At 36.9% G+C, this 16,284-nt stretch overlaps 1 protein-coding gene across 9 annotated transcripts; it reads right to left on the bottom strand.

Moving 5' to 3' along the window:
- Nucleotides 1-368: 368 nt before the first annotated feature.
- LOC149708950 (cytochrome P450 4V2-like) lies at nucleotides 369-12,473 on the bottom strand. Of its 9 annotated transcripts, XM_089864395.1 has the most exons (11): nucleotides 11,838-12,077; nucleotides 11,142-11,188; nucleotides 10,952-11,064; nucleotides 10,118-10,206; nucleotides 9,860-10,050; nucleotides 5,735-5,804; nucleotides 4,180-4,306; nucleotides 3,234-3,395; nucleotides 2,929-3,169; nucleotides 2,011-2,190; nucleotides 369-1,899 (listed from the first exon to the last, which is right to left on the bottom strand). In XM_089864395.1, the coding sequence occupies exons 1-11, from the start codon at nucleotides 11,849-11,851 to the stop codon at nucleotides 1,715-1,717; spliced, it is 1,419 nt and encodes a 472-aa protein (XP_089720521.1). In that variant the 5' UTR covers nucleotides 11,852-12,077; the 3' UTR covers nucleotides 369-1,714. The 9 variants fall into 9 exon arrangements, with proteins under 9 accessions (XP_089720521.1, XP_089720520.1, XP_089720522.1 ...); XM_089864394.1 differs by lacking the exons at nucleotides 11,142-11,188; nucleotides 11,838-12,077 and adding an exon at nucleotides 12,257-12,473; XM_089864396.1 differs by lacking the exon at nucleotides 11,142-11,188 and having other exon boundaries at nucleotides 11,934-12,083.
- Nucleotides 12,474-16,284: the final 3,811 nt, after the last annotated feature.

Here is a 16,284-nt window from a genome sequence, read left to right as displayed (position 1 = left end):
TGGTTTTTTTTCGTTTCTAATTCACCTTATTGCGCGATACATCGTTTTAAGATTTATCAATTGAAAGAGACTACTGTTGAATCTTCAAATGCAGTGTATGCCTGTTGTTTCACCATACACAAATCAGTAGTATATATGGGTTTCGAATCCCAGTGCGTTGTAAGTACAGCGCAATTGTCTGAACCCCGACATTGTAAGGCCAAACGTTTCTCGTAACCCTATAATCGATCGCCGTGAATATCTTAACACTAACGATGATAAAAGTGTAGAAGTCAATGTTTTCAGATTGGTGTCTATGTTTCATAGACAAAGACAAGAAGGCGATATAAGTACTGATTGGTGTTTATGCGGAATAGACGCAGGACCAATCTGACTGTACAAGATTTTATTATTTGATTGACAGATAAGACAATTTCAAAATACCTATATAGTTTACAGGGCCGGATTAAGGGGGGGGGGCAGAGGGGGCACCTGCCCCCGGGCGCCAGCAAAATAGGGGCGCCCAAGATGTCTGGTGATAACCAAATCTGAGCGATTGTTTTATTAAATTTTCGAAAAACTCAAAAACATGACGTTAGTTTTGAATGATTACGGGACTGTTTTTCGTTTTTAAATAGGTATATTAGCTATCGAGACCAATTTATTACACCAAATTAGTTGGGAGGAGACGATAAATAAATTTTCCGAGTCTAAATCTAGAAAAGCCTATTCAAAGACATGGGCAGGGCTGATACTAAGTCACTTTTTTCAAATTCGGTTACTAAAAGTCACTTTTCCAAAAATTAGTTACTATTTGTCACTTTTTTTGGATTTTTTGAGTCTTTCGGTGTTATTTATCTTCTCGACCACAAGGTTAAACGTAATATATTTGACTGTATGACGGTTTAAACGCAAAAACAGCGAGATTACAGTTGATAAAACCCAAAAAATTGTGGAGCTCGCTTCGCTCGCTCATCAAATATTTAACTTAATATTTATAATCAATCCAATTCAAATGAATGTTTTAGTTTTGATTTAAAACGACATCAATTACTTTGCATTCTGAGCTGTGCTCCAAAATGGTTTAATTCAATTTCGCCGTAGAAATTTTATGATTGGACCTTTCCTTTGACTGGAAATATCTAAGCCCATAGATTGGGCTTAATTACGGCACCGACCTTTAAAATATCTTTAACTACTGAAAATAATTATGAAAATCGATCATGTCTGAAAACATTTCATTTAAAGTGCCCTTATTTTATAGCTTAATTTGCCTTTATTTAGTCACTTTTTGTTTACTATTTTTAAATTTATTAGTCACTTATTCAACTAAAATTGAGCGTATGAGTGAGTATCAGCCATGCATAGGGATACTTTTCACTTAACAAAATTACAATAGGGAGCTAACAGCTGGCTAGGGGGGACGTCACGCAGCCGCCCTCTGGTTGGCATTTTTGCGCGTAGAATACTGTTTCCAACCGTTAGGGGGATGAAACTCCAGTAAGAGATAGAAGGGTGTGAGGTTTCAGGGTCAGAACTGTTAGCTCCCTATATTTCTAATAAAAACAAAATTGTTAAAATTTCTAGCTGGTTTTTATAAATTATGGGGCCAAGGGAGGGGGCACCCATCGAGCCACTGCCCCCGGGCAAAAATCTTCTTAATCCGGCCCTGATAGTTTATATATAATGAAATGTAATGAGGGCATTTATACAGGAGCCCAATAATTTTGCTGGGTTAATTTGAAGAAGTACCATCCACCATTATTCGCTCTTGAATGTTCAGAAACACGGGTTTATGCGGCTTTCCAATGACGGCGAAGTTCATGTGCAAGCTTTCAAGAGGGTCGGTTGATTTAATTTCAAACGTTCTCAACATTGCAGCTAAAACATTCCTCAAAGTACGATATGCAAAAGCCTCGCCTACAATTTAAAAAAATGTGTTTAAAGAACCTGTGAACCTGTGTTCTTAGTATTTTAGTGCTAATTTTAAAGACACCACAAGAACGCTTTGAGGTATATTTAGATATTCACCAAGGCAATTCCTTGGTCCAGATGAGAAAGGGAAATACGCGTACGGGTGCCGACCAGTTGCATTTTCCGGAAAGAAACGTTCAGGGATACATCTTTCGGGATCTTTATAATACTTGGAACTTCTATGAATTGTTGGCATCAAAATTCCAACCTCAGTGCCCTTTGGAATAAGTTTTCCTTCTGTGAATGTGGAAAAAAGTATTTCAACGCTTTCTTTCTGAAAGCAGCAAAAAACCGTATAGTCTAAGTTTTCACAAGTGAATTAAACATGAAGTATATGATAATCTTAGGATCACATTTCAATTGATCTCCTCTAAAGATGCTACTGCCGTAAAGGTATAAAAATCCCAATGTTTTTGAATAAAATAGACAGCTCGTAAACGAGAGGAAAAAATATTAAGAAGTGTTTTTTTCACAAAGTTCAGATGAAATTTGAGAAACACTTAAAGAAAAAGTACAGATAGCATAACATCATAACTCAAAAGAACGGCCTTGTTCTAAATATAAAAGAAATTAAAAAAATAAATGATCTCTCATTTAAAAATAATAAGCATTTAATTTGTCTTAAGAAGCGAGGACTACTGCGTCGCAATTGCTTTAGAGGAGTCAGCTAAATCGAACCTCTTACCCCTAACCCATCTCAGCCTGTGAGAATTCAACCAATCCCTTTCGGCGTAAGTGGTTCGATTTAGCAGACGGCACTAAACCAATGACGGTGCAGTAGTCCTCGTTTTTAAGACAATATCCTGATTTGGAAAGTACTTTTCATGTCACAATCTCTGAATTAGGTTGATTTTTAATCAAAGAATCTAGTCGTTAATGACTAGTTTTAGAATATAGAGTATACCCTTGTAATTAAAATAAAAATTCTCGTAAGACCTTAAAATTCATAATACAGGCGAATTATATTAAATTTACCAATGTGGAGATCGTTTTTCAGAATTCGTCCAATGAGTGGCACAGAAGGGTAGAGTCTCAATGATTCCTTGACGACGCATTCCAAATACTTCATTTTATGAAAGTCCTGGCTCGTTATTTCGCGCGTTCTGTTCGATCCAAAAATATCATCCAATTCTTGGTGAATCTTTCTTTGAATTTCAGGATAGTGTCCGATCAAAAACACGGCGTATGATAGAGATGCCGGAGTCGTTTCAAAACCCTGCAATTAGAAACGAAGTCAACTTGGAACAAATGAATACATCACGCATGGTGTATTTACTTACAGGTAGAACGATAGTTTGCAATTCATGAATGATTTCCTCATCAGAAAATGATTCTATGTTTTCCATTTGATGGGATATCAAATGATCTAAGAAACAGGGCCGCTCTTCGGTTTGTTCAACTTCAATCTTTTTCAAGAATTTCTCTCGTCTTTCGTCCAAAACCTAAAATTATTTCTATGAGCTATATTGTCAGCAAATATACGATACTATATGGAACAAAAATAAATTGTGGTTTTCACTGGCAAAAACTTGAGAAAATCGAGTTCTGCGACTATTTTCAAAGGTAACTTGCCGCGTATTTTCGCGTTTTCTAGTCAAGAAGCACGGAATTAGGTTTTTATCTTTCAGAAATTTTTTTGGGAAAGGAAAGCGGTGACCAATAGGAAGCGAAGAATACGTGACGTCATAGACGTAATTTTGGTCAGCTTTGAGGACTTATGCTTATTTATTTTGACGCTTCCGTGAAACTATGGTCGGTTAAAACTAGCCTTTATGAAAGATACTGACTGTGAGAAGCTGAGTCAGAAAGTACATACTATCTCCTTGTGAATTAAGAGCACAGTAACGAGAAATAGTTGTGTGGAATGGTTATCTCTGAATTCTCAGACAAGTTATTATATCATCATAGGGCCTAGACTGCTTCTCTCCATTTTAGGATCCTCCAAGTATATCTAAGATTTATATTTTAAACTGCGGATAGACCAATGGTCAGTGTCTTTTTTAAGTTTGTTATGGCGAAGCTATCTTAGTAGAAGACATCGTTTTTACCTTTTGTGATACTTTCACATTTTTGTGAAAAGAGTTTCAAATTATGACTAGTGAGCTCTTTTAACATTTTTCTATCTAATATTCAAAAGCGTGTTCATTACCCACAGTATTCAAGTTTAATAAAAGTTGAAACTCAATGTCTATTTCCTTATAGTGAAAGAGATTTAGAAAACCTTACCTCTCTAAAGAAATTCATGGCAAAATTCGAATGATTTTTGCTTTCCTTTCCAATTGGAAACAAAGAGAAAATTGAATCTGGAGAGAGCCACACATAATAGATACGCTGGGCGGCAATTTCCATAAACCTATATTAAAAAATATTTTGCAGCTACCCTTGGATACAGAATAGTGCCGCATCCGTTAAAGGCCGACTTCCATCGAAAAGGGTTCTTACGAACTGAAAACCGTGCATCGAGAGTAACAATGGAGCGACCCTGCCGATTTTCGAATCCCCGCTGGACAAAATTTTGAGGGGTTCTTACGAACTGAAAACCTTGATACGGGGGTTCTTACGAACTGAAGATAAACAATAGATATTTTCCTTCAGAGGGTCGTAAAAATCGGGAATAAAATATTTAAGAGACTTTCTATTGTTTATCTTCAGTTCGTAAGAACCCGCATAGCATGGTTTTCAGTTCGTAAGAACCCCTCCAAATTTTGCTCCAGTGGGGACTCGAAAATTGGCACGGTCGCTCTATTGTTAAAAATCGATGCACGGTCTTCAGTTCGTAAGAACCCTTTTCGGTGGAAGTCGGCCTATAACCGCAAAAAAAAATTCAAATTTTTTTCCCGAGGGGCTAAACAGTCTCAGAGTGTTTCTACACTGATCACGGATTACGCTTAATCATTTTAGCACTGTCCATGGCAGGGCTATAAAATATTACGCGTAATGTGTTCAGTACAGTCAAAGATACAGCCGTTTACACCGATTACGCTGATTGACTGTCATTTAGGTAGGACTGTTCACGAGCTCGAGCCAGCTCGGGCTCGTGACGAGCGAGCCGAGTTCGAGCCGAGCCGAGCCGAGCCGCCACTTTTGCGGTTCGATTAATTAACGAGCGAGCTTTTTTATGGTCGAGCCGAGCCGAGCCGACAGGCATCGAGCCACTACGACTCGCGAGCTTAGTCACTGATATAGTGCTTTCCTTTTAGTCTTTATTCTCTCCACCAATAGCGTTCCGTTGTATTTTTACATGAAATGCAGCGTGGGGGAAAATCTCTCGTCTCTAACCTTGTGCATATTTTACCGAGCGGATTTTACTGAACCACTACATTCCTAAACATGGGATGGCATTTATAGTCGTTCTCTATTTTTACGTTGGTAGTAGCAATTGTTTTTAAAAATGTATATATTAATCGAGCCAGCTCGGCTCGGCTCGATCATTTTCGAGCCGAGCCAAGACCCAGCTCGGCTCAAGTCGAGCCGAGCCGCCGTTTTTTTGACTCGAGCCGAGCCGAGCTTTAGCAAAAGCTCGCTCAGCTCAGTTCGTGAACAGTCCTACGCCTAGGTTTATCTTTTGTGTCATAAAAACCCAAATAAGGCTTGAGAACGTATAAATAAAAATGTTCAGTGTGCTTTTGTTCACAATATAATTGTCAATAAAACAGTAATTCACGAGAGAACGGATGTTAGTGGGTGCAAAAAATCTGAAATCACAGAAGCAGCGCAACGCAATTCTATATTCAAACATTCTCATGCCTTACTTATTTCCTGAACATATAAATCTTCATACCGTTCAATGGATTTAAGTATTTGACTATCGGATGTGATTTGAACTTCGTAATTCTTTCCAGTTGAAGCCTCTGTAATTATTAAGAAAAAGTACTCGTTTCATCCAATCAAAAACCACCCCAAGCATAGTTGCGATACTACGGAAAAACATCTCAACTTAGATCATTGAAAAAATAGCACTATGATAGAATCCTAGCCGGTCTTATTTGCGAAATGAATTGCCAAAAATTTTATTTGAATTGGTAAATTATTGTAATTTCTCATCAATTAGCAAATTAGGCATAAGAACTAATGACGTTTACTAAGCATTTTTTTCTGTAGTAGCACTTAAAGTTGCCCCTCTTAAACATTGAACAAATGATGGAACTCTTTGTGAGTGGTGGTTTAAGTAAAAGTTCAAAGAACTACGTTTAAGGCGTCTCATCTCTTTTTATACGTCCCAAGCACCCCCAAACGAGTAGCCATATCTCAGTGTTAAGCGCCCGCGAAAACTTTCGCCTTTTCACAGGAATATCAAAACGAAAGTACTTTGCCGTTTAGAAAGAAAAATAGTGCCTCTTCCCCTTTAAGTCACCCAGTTAAGACTAGAGTCGCACCCGAGGGGTCCGTCACTCGTTAAAAATGTGTACGAGATTTGAAATCTATGCAAATTTCTTTGATTTGTGATTTGTTACGGATTGGAAGATTTGTTAAGGATTTAAAGATTTGTTAAGGATTTAAAGATTTGTTAAGGATTTAAAGATTTGCTAAGGATTTAAAGATTTGCTAAGGATTTAAAGATTTGCTAAGGATTTAAAGATTTGTTAAGGATTTAAAGATTTGTTCAGGATTGAAAGATTTGTTCAGGATTTAAAGATTTGTTCAGGATTTAAAGATTTGTTCAGGATTCGAAGATTTGTTCAGGATTCGAAGATTTGTTCAGGATTCGAAGATTTGTTCAGGATTCGAAGATTTGTTCAGGATTCGAAGATTTGTTCAGGATTCGAAGATTTGTTCAGGATTCGAAGATTTGTTCAGGATTCGAAGATTTGTTCAGGATTTGCAGATTAATTAAGGGTTTGCAGATTAATTAAGGGTTTGCAGATTAATTAAGGGTTTTCAGATTAATTAAGGGTTTGCAGATTAATTAAGGGTTTGCAGATTAATTAAGGGTTTGCAGATTAATTAAGGGTTTGCAGATTAATTAAGGGTTTGCAGATTTATTAAGGGTTTGCAGATTTATTAAGGGTTTGCAGATTTATTAAGGGTTTGCAGATTTATTAAGGAATTCAAAATTCATTACGAATTTGAAGATTTATTAAGGGTTTGAAGATTTATTAAGGGTTTGCAGATTTATTAAGGAATTCAAAATTCATTACAAATTTGAAGATTTATTAAGGGTTTGAAGATTTATTAAGGGTTTGAAGATTTATTAAGGGTTTGAAGATTTATTAAGGGTTTGAAGATTTATTAAGGGTTTGAAGATTTATTAAGGGTTTGAAGATTTATTAAGGGTTTGCAGATTTATTAAGGGTTTGTAGATTTATTAAGGGTTTGCAGATTTATTAAGGGTTTGCAGATTTATTAAGGGTTTGCAGATTTATTAAGGAATTCAAAATTCATTACGAATTTGAAGATTTATTAAGGGTTTGAAGATTTATTAAGGGTTTGAAGATTTATTAAGGGTTTGAAGATTTATTAAGGGTTTGAAGATTTATTAAGGGTTTGAAGATTTATTAAGGGTTTGAAGATTTATTAAGGGTTTTAAAGATTTATTAAGGGTTTGAAGATTTATTAAGGGTTTGCAGATTTATTAAGGGTTTGCAGATTTATTAAGGGTTTGCAGATTTATTAAGGGTTTGCAGATTTATTAAGGGTTTGCAGATTTATTAAGGGTTTGCAGATTTATTAAGGGTTTCAAAATTCATTACGGATTTGAAGATTTATTAAGGTCTAGCGTGTAATAAGAATCAAAACGATATAAAGAGTGGGTATATTTTACTGATGACTAATATTTTTGTAGCACCCTAGGAGCAAATTAGGCACTCGGCGTTGCCCGTCAGCCCGTCGGGACATTTTTTATTGCTTTTCATACTGACATTATTCCATAAAGAAAGGTTTTGAAGTTTTTGGCCGCTATTTAAAAATATGGCAAAAAAGAGCACCCGAAAGACCTTTCAGCCCGTCTATAGGTTAAAGCATAAGTTTATCATTAAAGGAAACCAGTGTACTAAATATGAGTGAAATCCGTTAAAACGCGCGGACTCTGTTGCGTAGAGAAGTTTTTTTTACATTTCTAGGCCCCATTTATTAGGATGGTGGCAAATTTGAAAAATCTTTCTTAGTACGCGCCTACTACTTATGAGTAGCGTTCCTACAAATTTTAAGCCTTCTAGGGCAAGCGGTTTGGGCTGAGCCTTGATTATCAGTCTATCATTCAGTCAGTCAGTAAGGATTTATATAGATATAGATTTAAAATATTGTCTAGGGATTCGATAATTTGAAGATTTATTAGAGGATTTGAAGATTTGTTTTGGGATAAGAATTTGAGAGCAATATGATAATATTAATTTTAAGACCTTTTTTCGGTAGGCTTAGTTATTTTAAACAACTCTTTTGAAAACATGCCATATAGTGTGCTACCACGAAGCTAGGGGGGAAAAACTGTGACGTCAATATTGGGTCCCGAATTTGTATTGCCCAAGCTGACGACGTCTCGCGACTGCCAATATGGTCGCCTGAAAATAAGGTAAGAGATAAGAGCATGTGACGTCACTACAAAGTTCGTGGTAACACACTATATAACTTTTTCTCGTGCGATACTAGTAATCACCCCTTTAAAAACAGTCAATTTGGTATCGTCCAAAATGGGGAATGGGAATGGAAGTTATGGAACGGTTGACTCAAGGCTAGTAAATGGAAGAGTCTATGAAGTCCTTTCGCGGGAGGGAAGCACTCCGTTCATCGCTGCTTAAACCCCGGGAACATACGGGCTTTATGTAGTCAGCAATGAGAACGCTTCAAGAAATGTAGCAGTCACGTGGGATAACTGTCTGTGTGGATTTAAAACTTGAGAATGATTTGAACGTTGATTTGAAGAATGAAAGACTGGGAGTATATGGGTTGAAGATTGAAAGATTGGGAATTTTTTTTATGGATTTTTAAAATTTATGGACGTTGTGAGATTGGAAAGCTTTATCAAGGATTAAAAAGATTTTCTGGGATTAGAAAGATTTTCTGGGATTTGAAAGATTTTCTGGGATTTGAAAGATTTCTTTGGATTTGAAAGATTTCTTTGGATTTGAAAGATTTCTTTGGATTTGAAAGATTTCTTTGGATTTGAAAGATTTCTTTGGATTTGAAAGATTTCCTTGGATTTGAAAGATTTTCTTGGATTTGAAAGATTTTCTTGGATTTGAAAGATTTTCTTGGATTTGAAAGATTTTCTTGGATTTGAAAGATTTTCTGGGATTTGAAAGATTTTCTGGGATTTGAAAGATTTTCTGGGATTTGAAAGATTTTCTGGGATTTGAAAGATTTTCTGGGATTTGAAAGATTTTCTTTGATTTGAAAGATTTTCTGGGATTTGAAAGATTTTCTTTGATTTGAAAGATTTTCTGGGATTTGAAAGATTTCCTGGGATTTGAAAGATTTCCTGGGATTTGAAAGATTTTCCGGGATTTGAAAGATTTTCCGGGATTTGAAAGATTTTCCGGGATTTGAAAGATTTTCTGGGATTTGAAAGATTTGAAGATTTTTAAGATTTGAAGATTTAAAATCTTCTACTGTACGAGATTTGAAGGAGCGTCGGACCCCTCGGTCGCACCTCTCTTGTTTATTGATTTTTTTAGTCGTTACGTGAAACTGCGTCTGCTAGACCCAGGCACGATTGCAAAGATGAGAGCACCAAAAATAAGAAAGTAACATATGGCAATGCATACGGAAAGCTTTTCTAGAGTTAGTGACTGACTTTAGTTCTATAAATGTTTGGTTTTAGACCATGCCATTTTGCTTGTGTGGAAATATAAAAGCTCCTGATTGGCTGACACATATAAGGGACAAGTATTATAGCGGTTTTCTTTGTGTGAAATGTTTGAGTGAAGAATGTCAATCGCAATTGCAACAAGCTATATATTATTGCTTTTACCCATGGAGATGTCGAAGGTACAAGCTCCGAAGAGTGGTCCCACGTCTACAGGATCGTTTACGTTAAGTTTCTTCATTTTTTCCACCATGATCAGGGATTGACGACTCATTACTTCTTGAACGCGCTCCAGCATTTTTACGTGGAAAACTGGATTTATAATTTTGCGATGCATTTTCCATTTGTGATCACCACTATTTTAAAATTAAAAGGTAAACTAAATTTAAAGAAAACATGTGCATGGTACGTAAATGACCCTACCTTGTCGTAAGGAGACCTTCTCCTAAAACGGTCTTCATTGGTTTATAACTGGGGCCTTTGGCTAACTCAGTTTGACTTTTCAGAATAACCTAAAAGGTGTTAGAACTATCACTCTGTATTTTCTTAATTTTTAAGATGAATCAAGGTACATGGAAGTGCATCCGCCAAGTTGAGCACCTCGTATATTAGATAAAAGAACTCCTAACATTCTCGAAACAACTTAAGCACTTTTAAGCAACCTGTATATTTGTTGTGGGTGCAGGTAGAATTCTGAAATTTCACTTACTAAGAGTAACAGTTACTCCAAAATTACAAGTTTGTGCCTTATAGCGTTTACGATATATCGCAAGCCAAATTTAACTTATTTTGTCCTATATAGTTGGAAACTCTCTCACTCACTCATCAATATTCTAAGATAGTGCAAGCAGTGATAGGAACATATAATTTGGGAACTGGAACGTTTAATCTGCCACTCATATCGAGGATTAAAAAATCTTTTTAGGGATACTACGAGGTAGGATATTTTCATCTTTAATCGTAAGAGCGTAATAACTACAACAATATTTCTATTTACAATATTAAATAACATGCAAGCAATTAAGTTTAGTTAATGGATACTACGCGTTAGGCTTCCTAGCGAACCACTGGGGACTACCTCAGACGTCTAGTACCACCTGATGGTTCGTTCAATAGTGGTACTGCCCAGTGCTTTGCGGAGAAGCCGAACGAGTAGAGTCCATATCGGATACTTAATTGCTTGTATTTTCTTTTATATTGGTTCTAATTTCTATGTTCATTTACTTCATTATCCGTCTCTAAGTCTGTTAAACTTACCTCGGCTGTTTCAGCGGTGTTAAGAATTACTACATTTTTTAATCCTATCTTTAATAGAAATATTCCAGAATTTTCAATTTTTTTCGAGGTCTCTTCAAGCCAAGCGATGGCAGCTACCAAGTTAAGAGGATACAAAAATTTAGCAATACTGTTTTACAGTATAATTTAAAGTTAAATTGCTTAATTATACATTCAGAATTTATAATCAGGTATGTATTGCAGTTTACTTCATTATATCTGAAATACCATGAACCACGGTAACAATAAGAGTGTCACTTCTCATGTTAAAAAACGTGTTTATCGTTAAAACGGGATGAAGATTTTCCGCGCAACTCCAATTATAAACGATAATTTTTCCTTGGTATTTATACCTATTGACTCTTCCTCACCAGGGGTAGCTTCTATTACCATATATATTTGGCGACATAAAATATATCAGAGCGTCACTAACAGACGGAGAGATAAAGCTAAGACCATTAAACACAGATGGACTGGAATGGAGATAGGGCGGGTGCCAGGTGGTTCCTTGTGGGAAGCGTCTTTCTAGCGTCCCTCTAGCGCCTCGCTAGCGCCACGCCGCGACCAATATTGAAACTATTTCGAATCAAGCAAACAGGCGCGTGAATTAGCAGACGACATTAGGCCCGTTAACGCTCGAAAGTCTATGTTAGGTTAGAACACAACCTAAGTTAGAGAAAATGTTTAGTTGAATGTAAGTAACTTTCAATAATATTTCGTATTTAAATAGGTATAAGAATTACTATACAAGCCTTAACCCATAGTTCACTTTTAGAAAGTTGATATTTGGGGTTTGGTATTGTGTAGAAAGTAATGCCTTTCATATCAGAATAACGTTAATCATTTTTTACAAACTCCGAATACGCACCTTTTGCTTGGCATCTTAAATACCCAAATTAATCCTTTAAATTACTTATAAGAAAATGAAAAAAAAAGGCGAAAAAGCGGGGAGGGAAAACCTTACCGTGCCTAGACCGTACAATCATGAAAATTCTACAGAGCAGACGACATAATAAAGGTCACATCGAAAAGTCTCGGGAGTCTCCCGCTAGGGGCGACGATACGCGCTGAAGTTTGAAGATAGGGGTTTTAGCTTATCATTCTATATATTCCATCTGTGTTAATGGTCTTAGGATAAAGCTAAGTGTTTCATGTTATACTTATAACTCAAAAAAATAAATACTTTTCAAAACTCAAAATAATCTTGCAGTTAGGAGTCTGAATCAATAGCAAATTTGTTTGACGGTCTTTGGGAAATCAACGTAAATATATAAATTTTAAACTTACCCGCTCCAATTGGAGCAGATCGTAGTTTTATTGGAATATTTGCGAAGAAATTAATTAAATGGCCAAACGGAAAAATCCCCGGGATTGTGGGTATTTCTTTCGTCCATCCTGGATTGTAACGTCGCTTCAGTAGAAAATAAACTAATACGCTCAAAAGTAAAATCGTAGTGGACATGAGAAAACTGGTTGTTAACTCTTCCATGTCAAAAAGAAAATTTCACATCTTATATTTTAAAACAGCGATTTTATACGAAATTTGTATCTCTAGAATATAAGGATCGTATTTAATGTACAAGGTCACCGATTAATGGAAAGTTATACCCACTCCAAGGGAAGGAATGTTAAACATCGATAGAATCATTTGCGTCGTAATAGTTGGAACTAGTTTAAAGCTAGTTTTCACTGTTAACCGCGCCCTCCAGAGACGCTCGTCCTACGAACAACCCATTGAAAAAAAAAACCAATTCACTTTTTTAGAAACGAGCCTTAATCTCTGGTTTAAGATCCCTCTGTAGAGTTTTAAATTTTGGCTTATTAAAAGTGGCCTTGATGTTGTAGAATAAAAAACGGATTTAAGCTAATAATAATAACATGAAACGATAGCTTTAGCCTCTGGTACCATCCTCGCATATATACTGGGTTGAGACGATTCTTCCGTTAATATTTATGTCACGTATCTAAAAGCATGCAGCGCGCCCTTTAGGCGATAGACTTAAAGTAGGAATATTCTTTTGCTTCGGCTTTTACGCAAGTATTTCTGGATATCACTGCCTTGTTTTTGATTTAAAAACTTTTCATTAGTTACTTCATGAGTTTGACAATACCTATTCTTCGTAATGCTTGAGACTTACTGAGAGCTAGTTCGGGAATGACACGAGAATTGACAAGACGGGATTTTGCAGTCCATCTTCCCATTTAGTCTGCATTACTAAGTCTTTGACAGCGCCTCACCAGGCGTCGCTTTACAAGAATCTATGCCATTCAACTACGTCACTTGATGATAAGCTCTCAGTAACAATGCAATGACAAATATTTGGAACATATCTTATGAACTTATGCTAAAATTTATATTGTTTTCGTCCTAGATCTTATACATAGAACCTATTGTCAAGAATCTCTCATTTTTAGGTCTCGGCATTCGAATACTTTATTTCGTAGTATCCTACAAAAGAAACCATACTTTATTTAGTAGAAATCGGGTTAGGTTAACAGAAGTTAGCAAGTATAAAGCCTTGTTATGAACTTCCAAATTACCTTTAAATCCATGAAGGTTGAAAATGGAAAGTTTTTTTACATTTCCAACCGCCATTTTCTAGATCTTATAGAGTACATACCAAAACGTTTGCTAGATAAAGTGGTTTTGTTAGGCGTTGAAAAACTAGATTTCGTGAGCTACGTGATTATTGAGCTCGATTTTTTACAGTGGGCTATGAAAAAATTATAATGTAGATTTTTAAAATAGACAACGAAGTTTACGCAAACCCCTTTTCTTGGCTATTATTGCCTTATTTATCTTGTATACAGTGTGTTTTTGAAAGGTCCATCACAAATTAAGGAGCGTGTTTATTGGACCAAACTGAGTGAAACGTATCAAAGAACATGGGGTCTACAACATTTAGTTTCGGAGATATGGCCCCCCAAACATTTGCCCCGAAAACGAGAAAATATCCCAAAATGTGGAATAAGGGTTATTGCCATTACCCAATTTGTTTCGAAGTCATAGACAATTTCAATAGCCTTGAATTTGAGAAACACTACTGTAACTTTAGATAGCAGAAGGGTATAAATGGGTAGAAGTGTAATGTAAAGCTAATACCAAGTATCATAGTGTTTTACGATTTCTCAGCACCCAGTAAAATGGTTGCGATTGAAGGTTGAGTTTGTTCATTACGTTAGTGTTTGATGTGTCACAGAGAAAACGCCATGATACACTGGTCAGTAATGTGCACGCTGTCTTTCATTTGGCAGCAACAATCAAGTTCGATGAAACCATGAAGTAAAAGTTACACCACGGTCGACGGTGTAGAGGTCTTTATCTTTGGTCCGATCATGCTAACAGAGCTTCAGTAAACATCAATGCAATTGGTACCAGAAGATTAGTGGAACTGTGTCGCAAGCTTCAACATTTAGTTTTAAGTAATCAAAGAATGGCTTGTCAAGGCCAAGTAGTTCACTTCATGATTGCAATAACAGTCTGCAGTGCATGTATCGAAAGCGTATTGCAGTTGTGACGGGCAAGAGATAGTCTATCCTTTGCCATTAGCTTCTCAACAATTCATTGAAAACATTGAATACGTAACAACTGTGCGAAGATTTTGGTTCAGATTAAAAGAGCGTGGTTGATGGACCAAGACCTTTTGACCACAATTACACTGGTCGGGTGGACAATCATAGCGACATCACGGGTCTCTTCGTGACTCCCAGCAAGGTCTTATTAAGCTTTCATTCCCGTTGATGTGGTCATCAACTTGATGCTCGTAGTAGCTTACCACACTGCCGTGGAAAGACCAAAGAAAATCAAAGTCTATAACTGCACATCTGGTTCAGTTAACTCCTCCTCCTGGGGTTGGGGGTCATCGCCCATCCGTAAATCCTTAAGATAACCACGTAGCGATGTCCACCGTTATCCTGGATGCGTTTTCAAGTCTAGTAAAGTCGAATGTAGGACATAATCCCCCCCCCCCATTTGAGAAGAGAAGGACATAATCCCCTCAGGTAGGAGACAAAATCCCCCGGACAATTCCCCCCCGAATGGATGCCGAAGACAAAATACCCCCAACCCCAGGACAAATTCCCCCCAAACTGTGTTTACGACAAAATACCCTAGAGAACGATTTCAATTTATATGAAGATTTATAAGGAAAAAAACCTCAATTCATGCGTTTAATAATTATATTCTTTAATATTGAAAGTAGATTTTCTTAATTCCAAGCCAAATTATTTCCAATACAGTTCAAGAACTGTTGCATGTCAACCCAACCCAACCCAACCTAACCAAAGCTAACCTAACCTAACCTAAACTAACCGAACCGAACCGAACCGAACCTAACCGAACCTAACCTAAACTAACCGAACCGAACCTAACCGAACCTAACCGAACCTAACCTAACCTAACCGAACCTAACCTAACCAAACCTAACCAAACCTAACCAAACCTAACCTAACATAACCTAACCTAACCGGGGATTATGACCGGGGAATTTTGTCTAGAGCGTAGGGGGATTTTGTCTTGAGAGTGGGGGGATTTTGTACTCTTAACTTGGATGGGGGGAAATGACCAGGGGATTCTGTCTTGAGAGAGGGGGGACTTTGTACGTTTTTAAAAATGGTGGGATTATGACCGGGGGTCTTTTGTCTTGGGGGTATTTAGTCCGTATACCAGTAAGGTCATTCGTAAAGTCAGCACTATGAAGCAGCATTATTTGCCAGCCACTTTGGTTAACTTGGCTTTGGTGGTCAGGGCCAGGAAGCCAAAGGTTGTCAATATCTACAAGGCAGCTGCAACTACCTAAATTTAAATTATAACTTAAATCTAGGAGGATATAGGGGTGAAGGAGTCTTCGACTGCCCGTTCTTAGAGCTCAGGTTTCGGCCTCTCCGATGGGAGATTCGTGCAGGCGCACCTAGTTACATTGGTTACGCGCATCACGTGACCACGCAAATCCAATTCAAAAAATAGCGGGTTTTTCATGCTAGCTTAGGCCTTAGAAGCAACGCCGCCTATATTACGTGTTCACTGCACATGTAGAGATATTTTTTAATTTTATCGGGCGTAAATTCGACCCTCCCACAGGCTTTAATCCACCTTAAACACTTATCTAGTAGAGTTTTTGGTTTTGGGAAAGAGTAAAAAACCGTTACCTTTACTTCAGTTTTATCTAAGAACCATAATTTACTATTAAAAAAAATAAAATAATGATAAATGTTCCGTTAAAGCACTAAAAAATGCAGCGCCTTTAACAAAAATTAAAACAAACGACGCCCGATGACGATGAGCGCGGAACAAGGTGCGCGGCTAAGAATCTCCC

This window comes from Phalangium opilio, unplaced genomic scaffold, assembly GCF_054372755.1.
Source record: "Phalangium opilio isolate 3A_F unplaced genomic scaffold, DU_Popi_V2 ptg000013l_1, whole genome shotgun sequence".
Classification (NCBI taxonomy): Eukaryota; Metazoa; Arthropoda; class Arachnida; order Opiliones; family Phalangiidae; genus Phalangium; species Phalangium opilio.
Note: the sequence above shows the minus strand (reverse complement) of the source record. Positions and strands in the feature narration are given on the sequence as shown.

Bases quoted from the DNA above. Each gene is read 5' to 3' on its own strand.
- LOC149708950 (XM_089864394.1), bottom strand. From the start codon at position 12,458: ATGGAAGAGTTAACAACCAGTTTTCTCATGTCCACTACGATTTTACTT. The intron at 3,170-3,233 runs GTAAGTAAATAC...TTCTAATTGCAG, and splicing joins TGCAAACTATCGTTCTACCT to GGTTTTGAAACGACTCCGGC. The intron at 2,191-2,928 runs GTAAATTTAATA...CCACATTCACAG, and splicing joins GAAAAACGATCTCCACATTG to AAGGAAAACTTATTCCAAAG.